We start from the raw sequence: 19,891 nt of genomic DNA, 5'->3' as shown, positions 1-19,891 counted from the left end.
TGCATTCAAATCAAAGTATTAGCGTCAATATAAACTTAAATTACCAAAAGTACTCATTAGGCAGAATGCCCCATTTCAGATTCATATGTATTGTATTATTGGGTTGTACTTTTTGATAATAATGTGTGCATCATTGGCAAGGTGGAACTATTTTGAATTACTTTATATTCTGCTGGGTACCTTAATCCATTATATCATAATTGATTAGTTGATTTATATTTTATACTAACAATGCGATTAGGCAATCTATATAAACTTGATTTTAAATAATCGCCCTTTTACAGTGTGCTCACTATGTTGCCCTCCTTGGAGCACGCAAAGGACCCCCTGTAAGACCCCAGACCTCACTTATCTGCTTGACAAAAAGACACACACAAACATTATCTTTCAATATCACAATCTGTATTTATCAATTCAAAGAAACGACTGTACAGAGCAAATGATTCGCAGTTGGTTCTGATCATTTTATACATTATTGGTTCATTCATTCACCCTTTTCTCATGTTGGTAGATTGTGTTGCCCCAGTATGTTACAGTGATTGCATAGTGGAGGGATGGGACTTGAAGACATGCACAGCAGTACCATAATAGAGACTATGTCATTCATGCAACCTCTTTGTCCTGTTGTGTTTGTGTGGAGGAGGTGTTATAAACCTGGCTTATCAACAATCTCACTTCCACACAGACTCATAAAGATAAACATAACAAAGACAAGGGGCAGTTTTCCCAACGTCACCATGGGTAAACGTATTTTCTCGTCTGTTTTTTACAGAAAATAATTATGATCACATACATTTGTACATCATCAGGTTGCTGTAGGCAGGCGTACAGAGAGGCAGACAGGCTGAGGGAAGATAGACAGTGGTGCTCTGGGGTCCTGGGAGGAGAGAAACTGGCAGCAAAAATGTTTGTTTGGGTGCATTTCCTGCAGAAAAGTGACTTCAAGTGAAAGAGGAGGTCATACATTACTGTATCTGATGACCCTTGAATCGTCCTAATGTGGCAGAGGATCATTTTGTAAGAAAACCGGTGCATTTATGGATGTTAAACCTCCAATAAAAGAGCCATGTGTCCACATAATCAGCCTCTCAATCCCCGTTAGTGAATTAACTCCACATGACGTCACACACTGAAGTTCTGAGGCCGGATTTGAGCTCAAGAGTGTTGATTGTCTGATTGTCTTCAGAAACATATAAACAAATGCTGGATACAAAAATTATAATTAAGGTTGATTGTGTTCACTGTAGTCTGAGCCCTATTCAAAAATATTTTGTAGACGATATAGTTCAGGCAGTGTGTGTACTAGATCGACAAATGATGAGCGTGATGAAAGTTATTTCCAGTTCTCAAGTTCAACATTAAGGCATGAATTAGGCCGAACAATTGTTTTTATTATTATTATTATTATTATTATAAGCTGGTATCACAATTTTCTGGAGCTCAAGTATGGAAGGCCATTTCCGCCAATGTGATGGGAAAAAAAGATCCTGTAAGTCACTATAATGAGAAACGTTCTCAAAATAAAGAGAACATTTCTCAAAATAATGACTTTATATTGCAACATAATGACAAACTTTCTCAAAATGAGCTATTTTGAGAACATTTCTCATTATTTTGTGATATTAAGTAATTCTTTTGTGATACTAAGTCATTATTTTGAGATACCAAGTCATTATTTTGTGGTATTAAGTCATTATTTTTAAGATACATGGTCATTTTTTTTGGAGATACTTACTCATTATTTTGAGAAAGTTTCTCATTATGATGACTTACAGGATCTTCCTTTTTCATCCAAGCGCTTAGTTTTCATTTCTTTTCTTTTACTGGTGGAAATGGGCTTCCGTATAAATATGACATCTTCTATTGTCATGCTGACCATAAAGATATTCAGTTTATATTGTTATAAAACAAAGGGAAAAAAGAGCAACACATCTTCACAGCTGGAACCAGATATTTGATGAGGTTTTGTTTTAAAAAAATGACTTGAACAATGAATCAAATATCAAAACTGATGCTGATGAATTTTCTGTTGATCAACCAATCGATTAATTGACCAATTGTTTCAGCTCTAGCACACATTTGCTGTCTTGTTAACCCCCCCAAAAAAACTTCAGTCACTAACAATTGATCCTGAAACGGCCTGACATAAAAAAATGTCTTCCAACCAACGAGATCGTTCTTAACTTTTCTGGATCGGACGTCCCTCTGCTGAATCCCCAACACCACTGACCATCAGGCCTCAGCTCTGCAACAGGCCAGTGTCCCTAGTGCAACAAAACAAAGTTGCATAATGTCTCAGTTCATTGCTACCATCACCATCATCATCATCATCACAATGATCATCATCAACAACATTGACAATTTTCATTCCTGAAGAAACACTTCTACAATCCTCATAAATTACACTCCATATTACTGCATACTGCTGTGTGGTTTTGGTGTACAAGATGAATAGCTGAATGACTGAATGGTATCAGACTGAGAAATGTCTGCATCAGTGTTTCCCTCAAAACACTAAACACTTTCGCTAAAGTATCAGGAAAGATTTCACTTTCTATCTAACTGCCAGCGACTAACTGAAAGTTCTTATTCCTGCTTGTACATTTGTATTATCTTATGATCTACATGCTGTTTTCAGAGAGCAGGAGCAAACACTCATCTGCACCCAAACTGAAACCTTTTCCACAAAAAAGTTTTACATTCATTTCCAGTGAGAAAAAAAAAAACACTGACTATAAATACATATATGATAAACCAAAAGGTATTTTATTCGTCAATTCATCTCAGCCGAAAGACTGAGTTCGATGTGAACAGAACAGCACAGACGCACACAGACAGGCAGGGTACCATCTGCCATGATGTTTTACCACGCTGACTTTCACATACCTTGTTGTTTCTGCTGTGTAAAATGGTTCAAATGAAATACTTTGTAATGTTATCTGTTAACGAGTTAGCTGTACCCTGCATCTTTTGGTCCTGCGTGTATCTACAGCAACAAAATGTGTCAGTTTATTACGCTGTTAGACTCACAATCGGACAGCAGAGGATCGTACTGTGTCACTTTACACGTGGAAGATTTGCTCATTCAAAATTCACCTCTTTTAACTCTAGACTTTGTTGTGTCCAACATGCATGTAAATGATTGCATTGATCTGGCATTCACACCTAATTTAAATGCATAAAGTGTGTTAAAATAATTCAAAGTTACAGTTCTTGAGACACGTTTTATGATAAACATGAAGCAGACCAACAGGTCAGGACAGAATTTAAAATCTTGAAGTGAATAAGGAACAACCTTGAGAGAGGAAAAAAAAAAGGGGCAGCCAGATATAATAATACTCTCGTAACCTTAAGATTAAACTTTTGAGAAACAGAATAATCAACTTGGCAAATTCTGACTTCTGAAAATGTAAAACAAATTCTAAGTGGGATTTTTGGGCTCTACAGCCTCCTCAGAGGAGAGTGTAAACTTTTAAGTTTAAAGTACAACTAAAATCACCTTTTTTGCAGTCAACAATAATGTCAATGTGTTTTCTTTTATTGTCAATAGTGGTGGGTTTTTTATTTAAAGAAAGGGGAAAAAATAGTTCCAGTACCAGCAGGAAAACCAGAAACAAAGTAAACAAACGGGTACTGAACATAGCTTATAAACCATGAGCAGACACTGTTTGGTTCGCAGTGGTTTTAAAGAGTTAAGAGGAACATACCAGCCCTGATCGGGGCCATCCCATCCACTACAAAACGAAATAACCACCGGTGGACTTTAACTGAAAGATTTAAAAACACCGGAACTGAAATGAACAAGATTTTCATACAGCAGCAGTGATATTAAAACAGTATTGGTATTTGAAATGATTTTTGACGCACATATTTGACGAAGATGCTCCAACCAGGGCAGGAAAGTAACTTTAGTTTGCCCATCGGCCTCTGCGGCTGGTGCTTCCCAAAATTCCCCAGCTGGATTTACAAGTTTATTCTCCCCTTATGGCTTTGTGGTGAGCTATACAAGCAGGGTTTAAAATGCACTTTTTCCTCCACCAGCCAAATGGCTAGTGAATGTTCAGATTTGACCAGCCACTCAATAAATCACCGTTGTTTTTTTTTGGCTAGTGAATGAAGCAAATCTACCAGCCACTTGCATATTTTACCAGCATTTGGCTGGTGAATGGTGCTAATTTTGAACCCAGAAATGTAACATGAACTGATGCGTGGATGCCGAGTCAGCAGGCTGCAAACACAAGTTTCTATTGACGAGTGATTTCTCTCCAAGCAAAACATGCAATCTCACAACTTACAGATAGTTCCACCCCCTTTTTCTTAATATTTGGTCCGTCTGATATCCTGGCTTTCAACGGTGTGTCAGTTCACTCATTCATATATTCCCGTTTAATTCTACACTAATGAGATGTTGACCTGGACATGTTGACGACCTTTTACACTCTGGAACATGTTTATAACCTTTGACATTTTAAACCTGCTGAGTTATATTCTTCTCTGTGTGTGTCGTGGTTTGGACATGTCTGGAAGACTGAGGTGGCGTCTGAGGGGACAAACATATTAACACATGAAGCACACGGTAAGCACACACTAACATAGATAACCTGAGAGCTATGGAGACCCTGGGAGCGGAGAGCAGCAGCACACACACACACACACACACACACACACACACACACACACACACACACACACACACACACACACACACACACACACACACACACACACACACACACACACACACACACACACACACACACACACACACACACACACACACACACACACACACACACACACACACACACACACACACACACGCGCAGAAGATATTTTGAATTCTGTATAAAAAAAAAAGGACGCAACACATTTGTGTGAATAAATGAAAGAGAATTACCGACGAGTTGTTTGATGTTATAAGAGAATAAAAGAGTAGATGGCGCCTGTTTTCAGCCTGAGGGCCTCATTCATTACAAACATGCCAGGCACAGATTTTGTGCTTATGACCAAAGCCAAACATGTAACTTATGGGAAATGGATCCTTGATGCTAAAATCAGCAGGTTACAATGCATTTCACCCATTTCCTTTGAGATATCGAAACATATAAATCTTTGCCTCTACAGCTTTCTAAAATATGAATGCTTTAGTTTTTTTTTGCCTTTTCTTTAAAGTAAAATGAAACAAATGAGACCCCTGGGAGCCAGAGTCTACCATCAGATTAAGTTTTTATCTAACAACTGTACATGTGTTTCTTTTATAAATTAAACTTGGGAGCCCAAGTGGCTGCAGTGACCCCACTGTCTTTACATCACAGTTTAAACATCTTGTGACCCATCTGTCTTGCACAAATGTAATCCTAAATCCTATATAAACGAAGGGAAGCTGCCCTGTTTGCTCTTTGTGGGCAGAGTTCAACAATTCAAGCAAATTTCAGGGGCGGGGGGATCTTTCTTAAGGCTTTCAAGCCTTTGGATGTATTTTTCTTTGACTTTCTGAGCAAACAATGAAACATTTGTTTCTTGTGTTCCTGATTGTTTGGAAGGTAATCACCCCGGTTGGCCATCTACTCTTCTCTCGTCTTAAATCATCACCTTTCCACCTTTCTAGAATCAGCTCAGTGCTCTGGCTCTTTATCAGGGCTGACTCATCCATAGTGAATTTGGATGAAGTTTGTATGTCTGTAAAACATTTTGGCATAATTTCATTGTCTTTTCCATTTTCGGAGGAGTAATGAGACATAGTGTAAGATGAAAGATAGATACAGTAGATATGAGAGACGGACAAGAAATACATACACGTACAGCTCATCTCATAGAAAAAACAAACATGGAACAGAATGAGCTACGTTTTCTCGCACTACCGGCAATCAGACTTTGAGCTAATGTAATGCATGTCCCGTCTCTCTCTCGCGTTAACGCTGCCCGGGGTCCAGCAGCACAGAACTCTCTCTGCAGTTCTCTGGGGGTGGGTTGGGGGGGTATGCGGAGCATCAGTGTCTCTGTGTGTACTCACAGAGACACAGAAGAAGAGAGAGAAAGAGAGAGAAAGACGTCTCCTGCACCAAATCCGTCCTGTCGGTCCTATGAGTGAGCCTGGGTCAGTCCCTCTGTCCTGTGTGTCACTTCCCATCCAAACACAAGCGCTTTGTTGACAGTGTTGGAGGCGGAGAGAAGGAGGGGGGAGGGGCGGGGGGGGGCGTTCGCTACCATTCTACGGCCCCGCCTCCTATCCCGAGTTCACGATTCAAATCCCGAGATCGATCCGTCGCCCGGCTCACTTTTTCTTTGCGGACTTTTCCGAGCGCTTTGCGTCCGACTTCCCTCCCCGTTCAGACCTCTCCGACCGTTCGCCCCGCTCTCTCTCCTTCTCCTTTTCTCTCTCCTTCTCCTTTTCTCTCTCCTTCTCCTTTTCTCTCTCCTTCTCCTTTTCTCTCTCTTTGTCCTTTTCTTTATCTGCCCGCTCGATCCGATCGGCCCGGTCCGAGCGCTCGCCGCCGCGCTCGGACCTGTTGTCCGCTTTGCTGCCGTCGCGGCGCGTGCCCTCGTCTGTGGATGAGGTAGTTGGTTGGGGCTGACCCCATTTGGCAATCTCCTCGTGCTCCGTTATACTGCCGGTGATGTTGGTCACCCACACTTTGAGGTCGTCCTGCGATGGAAGAGAGGGAACACAGACGTGAGAGGATTTACTGTTTACTGATAGGCATCACATAACTAGTGTGTCAGTGATGGTGTGTCAGTGATTTTTGCATTATTTTTGTTATTATGATAAAATAAAGCCACTGCTGTTTCCTGGTGAAATTAGAGAGAAAACAAGAATGTCTCACCTCATCTTTTGCATGAAACAAAAACTCACTGCCGTCCTTCGTTCTGCAATAAGAGGAGAGAAATTTAACTTACAAACAGTGTAGTGCAAAACATGTTTGGTGGATAACTTTAACTAGAAGAAATGTTTTTCTCAGGAATATTGCTTTACAAGACGAGTCTTTTTGGTCTCGTTTCTACCAGTTACTCATTATTCATAACAGGCTGTTTGCAGTTTATCTATAATAATAATAATAATAATAATAATAATAATAATAACAATGTATTTTCTTTGTGACACACTTTTATACCAATAACTGTTCTTGTGTAGGTAATTCCAGATGCCGGCTAGATTGCTAACTACATAAGTAGCTAGCAGTGTTGTGCCTGAACGCGTTCACTGAACGATAGCTCATGAACTCGTTCAGATTTTGGGCGAACGTGAACTGAACGTACCGTATTACTGCCTGATGAACGTTACTGTGAACTCGTTCATTCTGGTGTCTGTGAACGGCACGCTCTCTCAGTTTAACTTCGTTCAATAGGGTGCCAGGTTTCTACAGAGCCTTCCCGGCAAAGGGAAAAATCACCCAATCTGGCAACAGCAGCCACCAGTGTCGCACCGCTGCACGAGTCATCAAAACAAAAAGCAGCATGGAGGCTTCGTATGATCATTTAAACGAGTTTTATGACAAGATCGGTGAGGGTGGGAAAAATCTTACATTTCTGTGCAAACGTTGCCCGCCGGCTTTCAAAAAGAAAATCCGCACTTCAGTCCCATCCACAGCGAACCTGAAACGGCACGTTGAACTGAAGGACCCGGCTAGTCTTTCAATTTTGAAAAATAATAGCTCGCAGCAACATATGGAAAAAAAAGAACTATGAACTAGAACTAGTTCATTTTAAAATTTGTGAACTGAACTTTGAACTAGTTCATGTAGAAAGTGAACTTTCCCAACACTGGTAGCTAGTGTTCTAGTGAGCTAACTAATTTGCCAACTGGAACATTTAAGAACACAATCTGAATCTTCATCATGACCAGTAGGCCCGTGTTAACCTGCCATCCCCTAGAAGCAGAGAGAGTGCAGTCGCAGAGAGGTTCTTTAGTTGAAAATGTTAGTCTAGTCTGCCTGACTCAGTGATCCTTGATCTGACTGAGGTTTGTGCAAGTTAGAATCTACGGCCCGACCATACAGACAGACATTTTCTCTGAGTTTGCCCCTTCTGTCAGTTTCGCTTTGAATCTATAATATTCTCCAAACTATATACCTAGGTGAGCTACGCCTGGGTAGTGGCCTGGGAAAACCCTGATGAAACCCTGAAATCGAGGCACCGACCACAACCGTTTAGGCGGGCTTTACACGATGACGATAGCGCGGCGACGGTGAGCAGCTTTTTGTTTACATTCAACATGACGGCCACCGAAGCGCAGCAACCCGTTGTTGCCGCTGTCGCTGCTACGTCACCGCTACGTCACCCGGATCGTTGGCCTGATTGGTTGAAGGACTATCCAATTGCGCCCAGAGGCATTTGGGCGGCGGCCGTTGGTGACGCCCCTTTGAAATGGGCTGTGAATGAACCTCCCCAGGTGTCAACCAGGCTACCTGGGTGGCTCCCCTAGGCACCTGGTAGAGCAGGCGCCCGTATATAGAGATTTATTCGGTCATTCCCCCTCTGTCTCCCCTTTCATGTCTTCAGCTGTCCTATATAAAGTAAGGCCTAAAATGCCCCCCAAAAAATCCTCTTTTCAGCTGTTCTAAATAAAGGAAAAAGCCCTAAAAATATTTTAAAAAAAAATATAGAACCAAAAAAGCCATTTACGGGGCGCTTTGTTAGTCAAAGGTGAACAAAACGAACTGGGACCGCCCCCCCTGTTAAAAATAAACAAATCACCAACTGATCATGAGTGACTGCAAACTACACGACACCGCTTCTTACATTTTTATTTCACCTGTGGGAAAAGCAATGTCGGAAACAGCCAAAAGTGATAAGCAATTCTTAACCCAGTTCTTAAAAAAAAAAAAGATAAAATGAAAACCACACTTGTGCCTGTGTTTAAAAAGTACAATACACAAACAGTAAACACGAGTATGAAAGCAGCTCCTCACTTGAGCGTGAAGACGTTCTTCTTCTTCTTGTAGCCGTTGGTGACGTCGCAGTGGCAGTGGGAGAGGTTGAGCAGCGGCTCGTTGTTGTAGGATGTGGCGGTGTTCTTGGCGTCCTTGTAGAAACCCATCTCCCCCTTTTTCAGCACGCAGTACAGGTTGACCCATGACCTGCTGTGGTGTGGGAAGGCGGGAGGGGTGAGGGTAGGGAGAGTGGAGGAGGAGAGGAAGGTGGAGGGGAGGAGCACGGGGAAGGTGGTGGTTGGGGGGGAGGGGGAGATGGGAGGAGTCAGGAAGCGCTGCAGAGTCGCTCTCGCTAAGCTAACACCTCACTCACCTGACCAGAGCAGACAGGTAGGTAGGCGGGATGGACCGGCGCCAAGAAGGGAGGAGGAAACACACTGCTGAACAAACACAGACGAACGGACGGACACACAGACGGACGGAGGAGGAGGAGGTGGGGGATGGAGGGATGGGGAGGGAGACTACGTACAGTTTGTGTGTCTCTGTGTGTGGGGCTTATATATGACTTACCTTGGAGGAGACGAGAGGAGCAGCCAGTAGCACCGAGGAAGAGAAGAGAAAAGAGGGAGAGTTTGGTTAAATGGCATTTTGGCAACAAGACAACTTAAACATGTAGTCATGCTTCTTTTCCATCTTTGAGCGTGTTTACATGCACACAGCATTCCAATCAATAAGCTTACACCCATTTATAGGTATTATTCAGGGCAAGCTGTCTGTGTGCAGCTCAATATCTCAATTTCAAATACCTCTGTGAACGAACAATGGAAACAGAACTTGACTGGAGAAGACCAACGGTGCATGTGATAAGGTGTCTACATTGCTGATATTAGCACTGGTTTCAAGTATTCAAGTTATTTATTGTCATGTTTGTCACAACAATGACAGAGAAGCAGTTGTCGGCAATGAAAATCATAGATCTCAGGCTCCCTCCAACAATGCTCATTAAATATTTATAAAAAGAAAATCTTGCAGGTAAAACATGAGACATGACATGTATCGAATACATTAAAAAGTGCAGAAGTTGGATAAAATATATATTTGGTCGAATGATGTACAATTATTGCAAAATGAATAAATTGAATGTAAACATGAATGTAGTAAATGTGCGTAAGTAGTATATACATCTAGCGATGTACACAGGTAGTAAAACAGTAAGCAAAAGTATATAAAGGTAAGTGACATCTACTACCATCTATTATGGTAAAATCTTGAAGATAAAAAAAGATTCTAATTTTCTATTCATACACATAATATGGACATAGACTAATTAGACCCATCTCCAACAGTGTCACATGCAACTTTGTTATTGCACAGTGTATAGGTACTACATGCCTCATAGGATCTGCAGTTGTTGAATTCTAACTAGGGCTGGGCGATATGGACCAAAAGTCATATCCCGATATATTTTGGCTGAATATCGATATACGATATATATCCCGATATTTTTCCCGCAAAGTGAGAGCAGTTCAGTCAAAGTCAAAGCCAAATATGACATGTCACAAGTAGTTTCATAGAAACCGGCTATTTCAGTGAACAGTTGCAAAATCAAATGAATAAATAATAAACAGGTTTCTTCACCTGGTTCAATGCTCAGCTGTTCAAATAACAATAAAATGTAAACATAAATACTGTATAACAACAGGAGTACCTTTTTTGAAATCAAAGCTCCATAAGGTTTGTTTTAGTTTTTTCCAACGTTTTAAATTGTTAAATTTTTCTTCTACACATTTTCAGCGCTTATTTCTACGTCCCATATTTTCTAACTAAATAATCTATCTTTTATCTTTGTTTAGAAGTGTTCAAATGTAACTTTCCTTTATAGTAGTAGCGTTTAGTGTTTCAGCTTTTCAGAAAGATTGATGACAGAAACCCAGATGACAGCTTGAAGGGAAAAGTGATGTAAAAAGGTAAACATGAAACTAGGAGTGGGGGAAAAAAAATCGATACAGCATAGTATCGTGATATTGTCCCATGGCAATACAATATTGTATTGATACAGGGAGGCCAAGTATCAATCTATTATTATATATAAATTGAAAAAAACATGAGAATTTAACTTTTTGGTACTAGAATAATAAAATCAATTGCATATACTTTTTTTTTTTTAAGATTATTTTTGGGCTTTTCCACCTTTATTTGATAGGACAGCTAGATGAGAAAGGGGGAATCATCCCAGGTCAGATTAGAATCCTGGACCTCTGCATCAAGGCATACACCTCTCAGTATATGTGCACCTACTCTACCCACTGAGCCAACCCGGCCACAATTGCATATACTTTTAAAATTGAAGTGAGATGAACAAACAGAGAAATGTAACTTTTTTTTAAGATAAAACAGATGTTTTTTTGGGGACATAACTTGAAAATGGAAAAAAGGTAATAAATTGCAATATATCGCAGAATATGGCAATAAGTTTAAAATCGCAATAATATAATGACCTAAGTATTGTGATAATGTAGTATCGTGGGGCCTCTGGTGATTGCCACTCCTACGCGAAACTAGTGACTGACAGATTTTAACATCATGATACACACACCATTCACATGCACCGTATCCTATAATAAGGAACGCTCGGTTATCCTGAATAATACCAGAATATTAATGTGCACATAAACATACTCAGTGCCTCGTCGTGTAGCTACGTAACAGAGACAGGTTGAACCTCAATTCTTTCTCTCGGACTAACTGCATCCTCTCTTTCTCAGTATTGATTGGAAGAAAAGGTCTGAGGGCCCGCCCCCCCCACAGATCTTCTCCTCCAATCAAAGTTGAATGTAAAGCAAAAAGAGAGCATACAAAAAGACAAACGAGGAGCTGTTTGGAGATTCACACTTGTCCAGATTTAAGCCATTCAGGATTATGCTTTACCTTGCCATGTACATAACAGGGCATGTACATTCGAGACATTCATCCATCGCTTTGGGTGGGACTCATCCATAGCTGGAAGAGGATGAGCTTTTAGCTGTGCGTGGTCAGCCCAGCCACTAGAGGGCAGTGCAGAGCAAAAGACTTTGCCGTTGGTGTCTCTCTGGAGGAAGCAGCGCGGTCATCTATGGAGGCCAGGTAGTGTGTGTTTGTGCGTGTGCGTGTGTGTTGTGTGTTCAGGCAGGCTAAGCAACACAAGGCAGTGTACACCACCAACTGCTCCATCAACCTCCACTCCCACAGCAATCATCAGCCAGCCCGTCTGCCAACCATTTCTGTTGTGCTTTATTCTGTGTGCTCGTGTTAGATCAGGAGGCATCTTAAGCATCATGCATAATGTTTTCCCATGCGGTGAGATGTCTGCGGGTTGCTGTTTTAATTCATGTAACTGTTGTCTTCAAGTTCTGATCCTGATGATCAGAGATGACATACATCAAATATTAAAAAGCCTGATATGAGAATAACCTAGTGTCTGGAGTGTCTGCTGCTGGCACTGTCAATGGGATACTCTAATGTTTAGATTTCTGCATGGGTGTTTTTTTAAAGTAATTGCTTAAAGCTGGTGTAGGCAGTTTTCTGGAACAGGCTTTAACTTTGGAAGAAACTACACACCTACAAGCTTACAAACTAGCAGTGCCACTTAAAAAGCAACAGTAGCAGCGCATTTTTTAAAATGGCCGTAATGAATTGATAAAATGATTGTTCTGTACAAACTATGAACTGACAGGCACTGCGATTTCTATGTTCAGACAGATCGTATAAAGTTTCGGAATCAAACAACACTTTCTATTTTTAACTGGTTAGAGATCAAAGGCAGTGCTGGGAGGAACAACACAACAAATAGTGATACATTACTTATTCACTGGTAAACCTTTCCATTGTATAATCCTAATAATGTGACTTCTTCATGTATATTTGTCAATAACAGGAAACATTAAGATATGCCACAAATTTGTCAATGTTCAATTTCTTTGGAAGCAGATGAAACTGAATGTAGAACTCTTTCTTATGTGTTATCTAGTAACCAAAATAGGTAAAGAAATGATAACGTCATAGCATCCCTTGTATCTAAACATATGTATGTTTATGTAATGTATGCATGCTTCGAAAGACACACAGTATGTCTGCTGAGAAAATCCCAAGCTTAGCTGAGTATTGCGTATATCATGTTGACCCACACGGTGGAACCAACCAATGAGTTGTCATGTGTCATCTGCACTGGTGACAGTCATGCATCTGTTCAACATGTCAGACGCAGTGTCAGCGGAGTGTGTTAGCTTGTTAGCTTAGCATGCTGGAGTCATGCCCCTGTCATTATTGTTGAACCAATAAACGGAGGGGGCAGTGATGTCATGAGAAACAGACAGCGGAGATACGACGTGTTCGGCAGTAAAAAAGTCGACAGTAGAGATAAAAAAGGTTTTGATTTAGTAACAGGTGGAATGTAAAAGTCATGTCGGTATCATTTTATGTGGAAAAAAAAAACTGGACAATATGTGAGTATTTTGTGGTAAACCCGACCCATCTGTTACTCCGAGAAGTACCAAATTAATCAATTGATCAGAATCCCTAAAGTCTGGGTACTCATGACACCAGTGTCCATCCTCCTTCTCAATGACTTCTATCATCTGCTAGTCCAGATGTGATGCCCATCATTATGACCCTGAACACCCACCTATTGGTGCTCTTTTTCAGGGTCTCGATGTCCAGCTTGCGGAAGAGGAAGCCCTCGTGGTGTGCGGTGTGTGTTGGCGGCTGGGGGACTGCCGGGCTGCTCTGGGCCGGAGCGGACCTGGACCGCCGCGTAGTCTCTCCTGGCTCTTTGGGTCGTGGTCGACGCCTTGGTTTGGGTCTGTCCCGAGCCCGAGGCCGGTCGAGACGGGAAGACTTCTCTGGTACCCCGTTAGGCACACGGGGAACCTCACCACGGGCCTGAGGGTGGGGAGGGGTGATGGAGTCAGTAGGAATTTGGTTCATGATTTAAAAGTATTCATCTTTATAAGTCTTTGATGGTGTGTTTTACATTTTTATTATCTAAAGCACACGTGCGTGTATGTTCTCAGGTTATTACGGCTCACTCTAACCAGTAACCAAACTGACTAATCTACCAGTATCATCCAATTCACATGTACTCTCTGACCCATGCAATGCCTGAAAAATCAACATTTGCTTTTGAGGTGTGAGTAGATGTTGGCTGCTATTCATTTTCTGAGATGAAAGCTTCTCAAGCCATTGTAGAAGAGCATTTGAGAAGACAAAACTTGTTTTTTTTAATTAAATTTTGTCCTGTGTTTAAAAACCCAACCAAATAAGCTACAATATGCAACACAAACAAGTATTTCGATGAAATGCACAGACCTGTGCTGCTTCTCTTTCTTGGAGCTGCTCTACAATTTCTGCCATGGTGGATCTCTTTTCTCTGTAGAAAAAAAAAATTACAAATAGCAAAATTAGAGAATCACAATAGAGTTCAGTTGAGCTGTAGATGAAAAATATTAATAATGACTTTCTTGCATTCTTTTCTTGCAAAAGTATCCAACTGTAATGCCCTACATGGCTGACATTTTAACAGTGCTCAGCAAAAATATACACTAGATTCCCAACTCCGAAAAGTGTATTAAAACATCTCTTTAACAGAACATCCATTCATATTCTGTATAACCTGCTCCCAGAGACCATATCTTAAAATAAGACAATCACTTTATGTGCTACATAACACATTAGACAACACAACCTAACAGCACCTCAGTACACTCAAAGTCTCACCCTCCTGCTGAGCGTCTGTCTGAGTGCTCTTTCCCGGTGTCATGCTCACTGGATTCCTGTCTGTCCGGCCGGTGCCGGTCCCTCTCTCTCCGGCGGCCCTCATGGCCCCCGTGGCCCTCCTGCTCGCTGGACGTTTGCCTTTCCAGCGTCCGTCTCTCCCGCCTCTCGGCCTGTTCCCTCCACACCTCCTGAGGAAGCTCGTCCCTGCGCGCCTGGATCAGCTGCTCGCTGGACAGCTGCCGTTCTATCCTGTGGTGGGTGTGGCCCTGGGGCTCAGTGGGGCCCAACAGGTCAGTCCTGGACCCCCGAGACCCTCGGGTGGGCTCGCTGTGCAGGCGCTCCCTCGGCTCCTGGAGCACCACCTCGGCCATCACAGCCACCTCCGCTTTCTCTGTCCCTATCTCTCCCATCATCATCTCCCTCTCCCTCCCCCTCTCCCTCTCCCTTGCTTTCTCCAGCCGGCTGGCCACAAGCAGCGGCGTCACCGCATCGTCCAAGTGTTTGATTTTCGGTTGCCGTAGGTACGTGGAGGATTTCACCTCCTGTGTCCTCGCCGTCTGCGCTGGCTGGAGGTGACTCATCACCTTTGTCGCTTGGTCCCTCGCAGTGCTGGCACTCTCTCGCGCCTGGTTGGCTGAGACTAGCATGGCCGCCGTGGCAACTGAGGCGATTGAGGAAGGTGCGGGCTGGCCTAGTCCTGCTGCTACGCCCACTACGCCTCCGTGCCGCGCCTCCAGGGTGTGGCGGTAGCTGGAGCCGTTCATCACAGGGGTGTAGTTAGCGACTGTTGACCCCAGCCGACAAGCCACAGACGAAGGAGAAGGTGTAGGCGTGGCAGGTGAGGGCGAGGGAGGAGAGTTGGCTTCGTTCTGCTCGTAGATGGTCTGTCTCATGACGGGGGAGATTGGGAGGCGGGGGAGGGTGGATGCATTGGGTGAGCCATCTTGGGGGTCCAGGAAGACTTTACGACCCAGCAGAGGGGTCGGGGGTTGTTTACTTTGCTCTGCTTTCAACTTTTCCACCTGCAGAAAGATCACAGAGCCGGCTTTAAAATCAAACTTTGAGACTAACAAGTCACTCAAGGCTTTGGCATGATTGAATGATATTGAATATTTTATGGAAACATACTGTATCTCTTTACATATTTGGAAATCCTAAGCTTTTATTCAATGATTATAGCATGTCAGAATTTACAACTGAAGCGTATTTTATGGTTCTACATTAAATTGATGCTGTGGCTACATACTTAGGTACGTGCAGATAACAACTTTTCCTGCTACAGATTTCTGACCTGGTCAGAAAGCACAGGGGAGACACTTTGTTTCTCTCAATATGCCTCTAGAGTCGGTACTCACTCCGCAGCTAATCACCGTCACTCTCGCACTACCACACACTCCCCACGCACACACGCACGCCGGACCTGCTATTCTTTTAATGAGATGGACGCACACACCAACGCATAAGTATAAACTTCAGGCCTAGGGATGGGCGATATAGACGATATGCAATATAAACGATACAAAATTGGCCTACGATAGAGATTTTAATTATATTGCACTATCGCGATAATTCATGTTGACGCAATCTACCCGCGAAGTTTAGAGCCACGACGCAATCTACCCGCGAAGTTTAGAGCCACGACGCAATCTACCCGCGAAGTTTAGAGCCACGAGCTGCAACCGGCTGCAACGCGTCATCGTCATCTTGAGTAAACGTGACTAAAAGCGAAACAAGGAGCTGGTGAAAAAGACCGGTGCAACATCCATTATTTGGACTTGGTTTGGATTTAAGCCGCTACAACGGACCGGTGGTCGAGCCGTACCATATGCAGCCTTTCACCAGCCTGACCATTCACTATATAACGGACGAGTGGAATCTTGGCAGCCGGTGTTTGCAGACGTTGTACTTCCCCGCTCAACATACAGCCGCGTGTGCACAGCGGCATAGTGGGACCAAAAATTGTACCGGGACGTTTACGGCCCCTGCCGTACGGGTTGAGCAGAGGCTGCACAGTTTGACCAGCAGGCAGCGGCGCCAGGCTGCCGGATGGTGTTGTTAACAACTTGCAATGTATAACTATTATCAGACCGGCCCACCGAAAAGTGTGCGTGTGTGTGTGTGTGTGTGTGTGTGTGTGTGTGTGTGTGTGTGTGTGTGTGTGTGCGCGAAATGTGTTAAAATTAGGCAGAAGGTAAGAAACTTTGTTTGAATTATGTTTTTATTTAAAGTATATGTGCCATATCGCCCATCCTTATTCAGGCCACTTATGTAGGCTGCGGCGAAAGCTCTGCGTGGAGCCCCTGCAGAACCATAAATCACGCTTTAGCCTTTTCAGATGAAACCTCTCTTTTTCTGGCCCAATTGTATATGTATTTACACGAGGATAGTGGTGATATTACCGTGGTGAGTCGTCGCAGTGAGCTGAACCGCTCTTCCCAGGTGGCGGCGGCTTTGCGGAAGGCTTCATGCCGACGAATCAGCTGCTCCACCTCGTCTACACTCGCGCCCAGCTCGTTGCTGCTAATGAACGGCTCCTGAGCGGTCAGCCACGCCTCCGCCACTACCGCCTCCTGGGCAAACTGGTGAACTTCCAACACTGAGGGGAGGAGAGACAAAAATAATATTCAAAGGCAGATAAAAAAAAGCTTCTATCAGTTTGTTTTTAATTTGAAATTCTTGGCTTGAACACTATGTGTATTTATACTTTATATGTGTATCTCTGTGTGTTTATACATCTGTGTATATTTATAAAAGATTTTAGGTCTGTGTGTGTGTGTGTGTGTGTGTGTGTGTGCGCGTGCTCACATTGCTGTAGAAATTCCCAGTGCTTGTCCCACTTCTCAGACATTTCATATTGTTTAGCAACCACCTTGTCCAGCCTCTCCTTGATCTGAAAATCAGCAACATCAGAATCACAACATCACAGGAGTCAAAATTAGTGCTAAAATAAGAACAATGTTCAGAATATTACCAGGCACTATTGTTGTGTATATTTAAAGTATGGTCCCAGTTTTTAGTTTTAACTCGTTGTATTTATGTGTGACTTGGCTGCTGCAATTTCCTGTCTGTCTGTCTGTCTGTCTGTCTGTCTGTCTGTCTGTCTGTCTGTCTCTCTGTCTAAAAATGGAAACCCAAAAATATGTCCTTATGAAAGCTTGCTGTTAGTTTGCTGAAAGTAAAAAAAAAAACCTTATCACAGTTTGTTTCCACAGCAGTTTGGCTGATCAGCCCAAATCCCAAATCTAAACACACACACATATACATACATATGCAGCAGCAAACATCGTTGGCAATTTAATTCACAATATTATTATTGTGCTGCACTGCTCCAATTTCTCTTGTAGATTATTAACTGTAATTTACAATAATTATCATATATCCTGCTCACCTCTTCAGCGGCTGGGTTTCTAGCAGCCAGCAAAGTTTTGCCCGTCTCGATACACTCCAATGTGCTCCGTCTGCGAGCCTCCACTTCACTCTTCAGACTCTGGTGATAATTCATCAGCACCTCTACAGAGGACACGTCCCTGCAGGACCCACAGAGCACACAGACGCTTAGCTCACTGGTACAATCACCTACTTAGTTTTTCAATGGTGTGTGTTGCTCAGAGAAACCTTTAATCCAAGAGGTACATTTTTATGGAGTTAAGTTGATCATGAGAGAAATATCAAAGCATCAATTAACTTTTCTGTTCTAACAAGTTGGTTTGATATATTATAGTTATAAATGTTATTTTTGAACATTGATTTATCAATCAATCTCTGGTCATTATATAATAATTGATGCACATTTGAAATAGATTTTCGGTATGAGGGAGGGAGTTCACATTCACAATTACTGAATTGCGTACACACAGGGTGGGATTAAATAAGTTTATACTTCTTTCCACTTCTTTTCGGATATGTAAACAGATTGTCAAGTGTTCATCATTATTATTAATTTATTGTCTCGTTAGTCGTTATTGATTTGTTTTGTTTTTATTTCTTGTCAGCTATTCTGTTCTTTACATATTGGAAATCAATCAATCAATCAATTATAGTTTTTGTATTATCCTGTGAAAGCCGTACATATTTTACACCATACCATCTTGATTTAGTGTAGATACCTGGGCTTCTCTCCTGTCCCTATCTGACAGATGATCGATTCCATCCACATGATCTGATCTCGGACCATGCTGAAGAACCTCAGCTTGTCTGTCTCAGTGGTAATCTGTACTCGACACTCCTCGCAGGACGTCAGCAGCTCTTTCCAGAACTGCATCACTTCATGCTCACGGCATGCGATGGCTTCGGCCTTCTCGCCGGCGTACACCGTCCTTAGCTGAGCCGCACTCTCCTGCAACTGACGCACCTGGCAGAGTGGGAGAGCAGATTTTAGGAAAACACTAGCTGAGCAAAGAATAAACGAGAAATAAAAAAAATAAAAAAATAGAAAGGTTTTGTTTTCCAAATGACGCACAAAACACAGCTGCTCTGACAGCTGTGTTCAGTCTCGGCCAAATGTCACTGGAGTTGACACAGCAGCTGTAATTTTGCAGCGTTCTTCAGTAAAATGTACCACTGTTTCTGTTCCCCAGGTGCATGACAGAGACTACATAAAGCAAAATGAAATGCAGAGTAAGAAGCCATGAAGATTCAGGCTTTCAGATTCAGAGTTTTTTTATTTTTACTGTCAATCAACTATAAAATTCATTTAATTAACAGTTGTAAAATAATGACAAATGAATCACATCAAAGTTCCAATCATATCTGTAACAATAAAATATCTGTAAAGTAGAATATCAGTATACTGGGACAGGCAATTGAGACTAGGGTTGGGTATTGTTTGGGTTTTTTCCGATACCGGTCAAAATTAAATGATTGATTAATAATGTAATGACAATAACTTATAACAATGACTTATTTCACCAGTAAATTGCTGGTAAATGACAAAAACAAGCACCAGATGGGTATATTACAATAACTTCAAATGCACCACAAGGCTGGCGAGTTTCAAGTGAATTGAGAGTCTGTGATGACTGTTATGTCCCGGTGTTGGAATCCTCTACATGAAATACAGTCCCACTTTACACCGTTTAACATAAGCTGTCAGCATTTTAACCATTGTGTTAAATCCAGCACCTAGCTAACGGTAACGTAGCGTCCCGTGCAGCGATGCTTCTGAAAAAAAAAAAAAAAAAAGTCAGGCTCCGAAATGAGGCACCGAAATTTTCCTTCTTATTCGGTCTCGTTACTACCGTTTACGTCGGAACTGGTGCCCTATTGGCACC

At 42.3% G+C, this 19,891-nt stretch overlaps 1 protein-coding gene across 7 annotated transcripts in view; it reads right to left on the bottom strand.

The window, feature by feature from the left end:
* Positions 1-5,209: 5,209 nt before the first annotated feature.
* sptbn4b (spectrin, beta, non-erythrocytic 4b) overlaps positions 5,210-19,891 on the bottom strand; it is a 109,550-nt gene continuing 94,868 nt past the window's right edge. For 5 of the 7 annotated variants that reach the window (XM_028573908.1, XM_028573909.1, XM_028573913.1 and 2 more), the window contains 10 exons: positions 18,728-18,972; positions 18,010-18,148; positions 17,427-17,511; positions 17,021-17,217; positions 14,622-15,643; positions 14,214-14,274; positions 13,531-13,787; positions 8,910-9,080; positions 6,825-6,867; positions 5,210-6,646 (listed from right to left, as the gene is read on the bottom strand). In XM_028573908.1, coding sequence (XP_028429709.1) covers positions 6,275-6,646; positions 6,825-6,867; positions 8,910-9,080; positions 13,531-13,787; positions 14,214-14,274; positions 14,622-15,643; positions 17,021-17,217; positions 17,427-17,511; positions 18,010-18,148; positions 18,728-18,972 — 2,592 coding nt within the window. In that variant the 3' untranslated portion in view covers positions 5,210-6,274. Of the gene's footprint in view, positions 6,647-6,824; positions 6,868-8,909; positions 9,081-9,384; positions 9,441-13,530; positions 13,788-14,213; positions 14,275-14,621; positions 15,644-17,020; positions 17,218-17,426; positions 17,512-18,009; positions 18,149-18,727; positions 18,973-19,891 lie in introns of those variants that run through there. The other 2 variants (XM_028573910.1, XM_028573911.1) reach the window with 2 other exon arrangements.

This window comes from Perca flavescens, chromosome 3 (assembly GCF_004354835.1).
Source record: "Perca flavescens isolate YP-PL-M2 chromosome 3, PFLA_1.0, whole genome shotgun sequence".
NCBI classification, from domain to species: Eukaryota; Metazoa; Chordata; class Actinopteri; order Perciformes; family Percidae; genus Perca; species Perca flavescens.
This window is presented reverse-complemented; position numbering and strand designations above follow the sequence as displayed.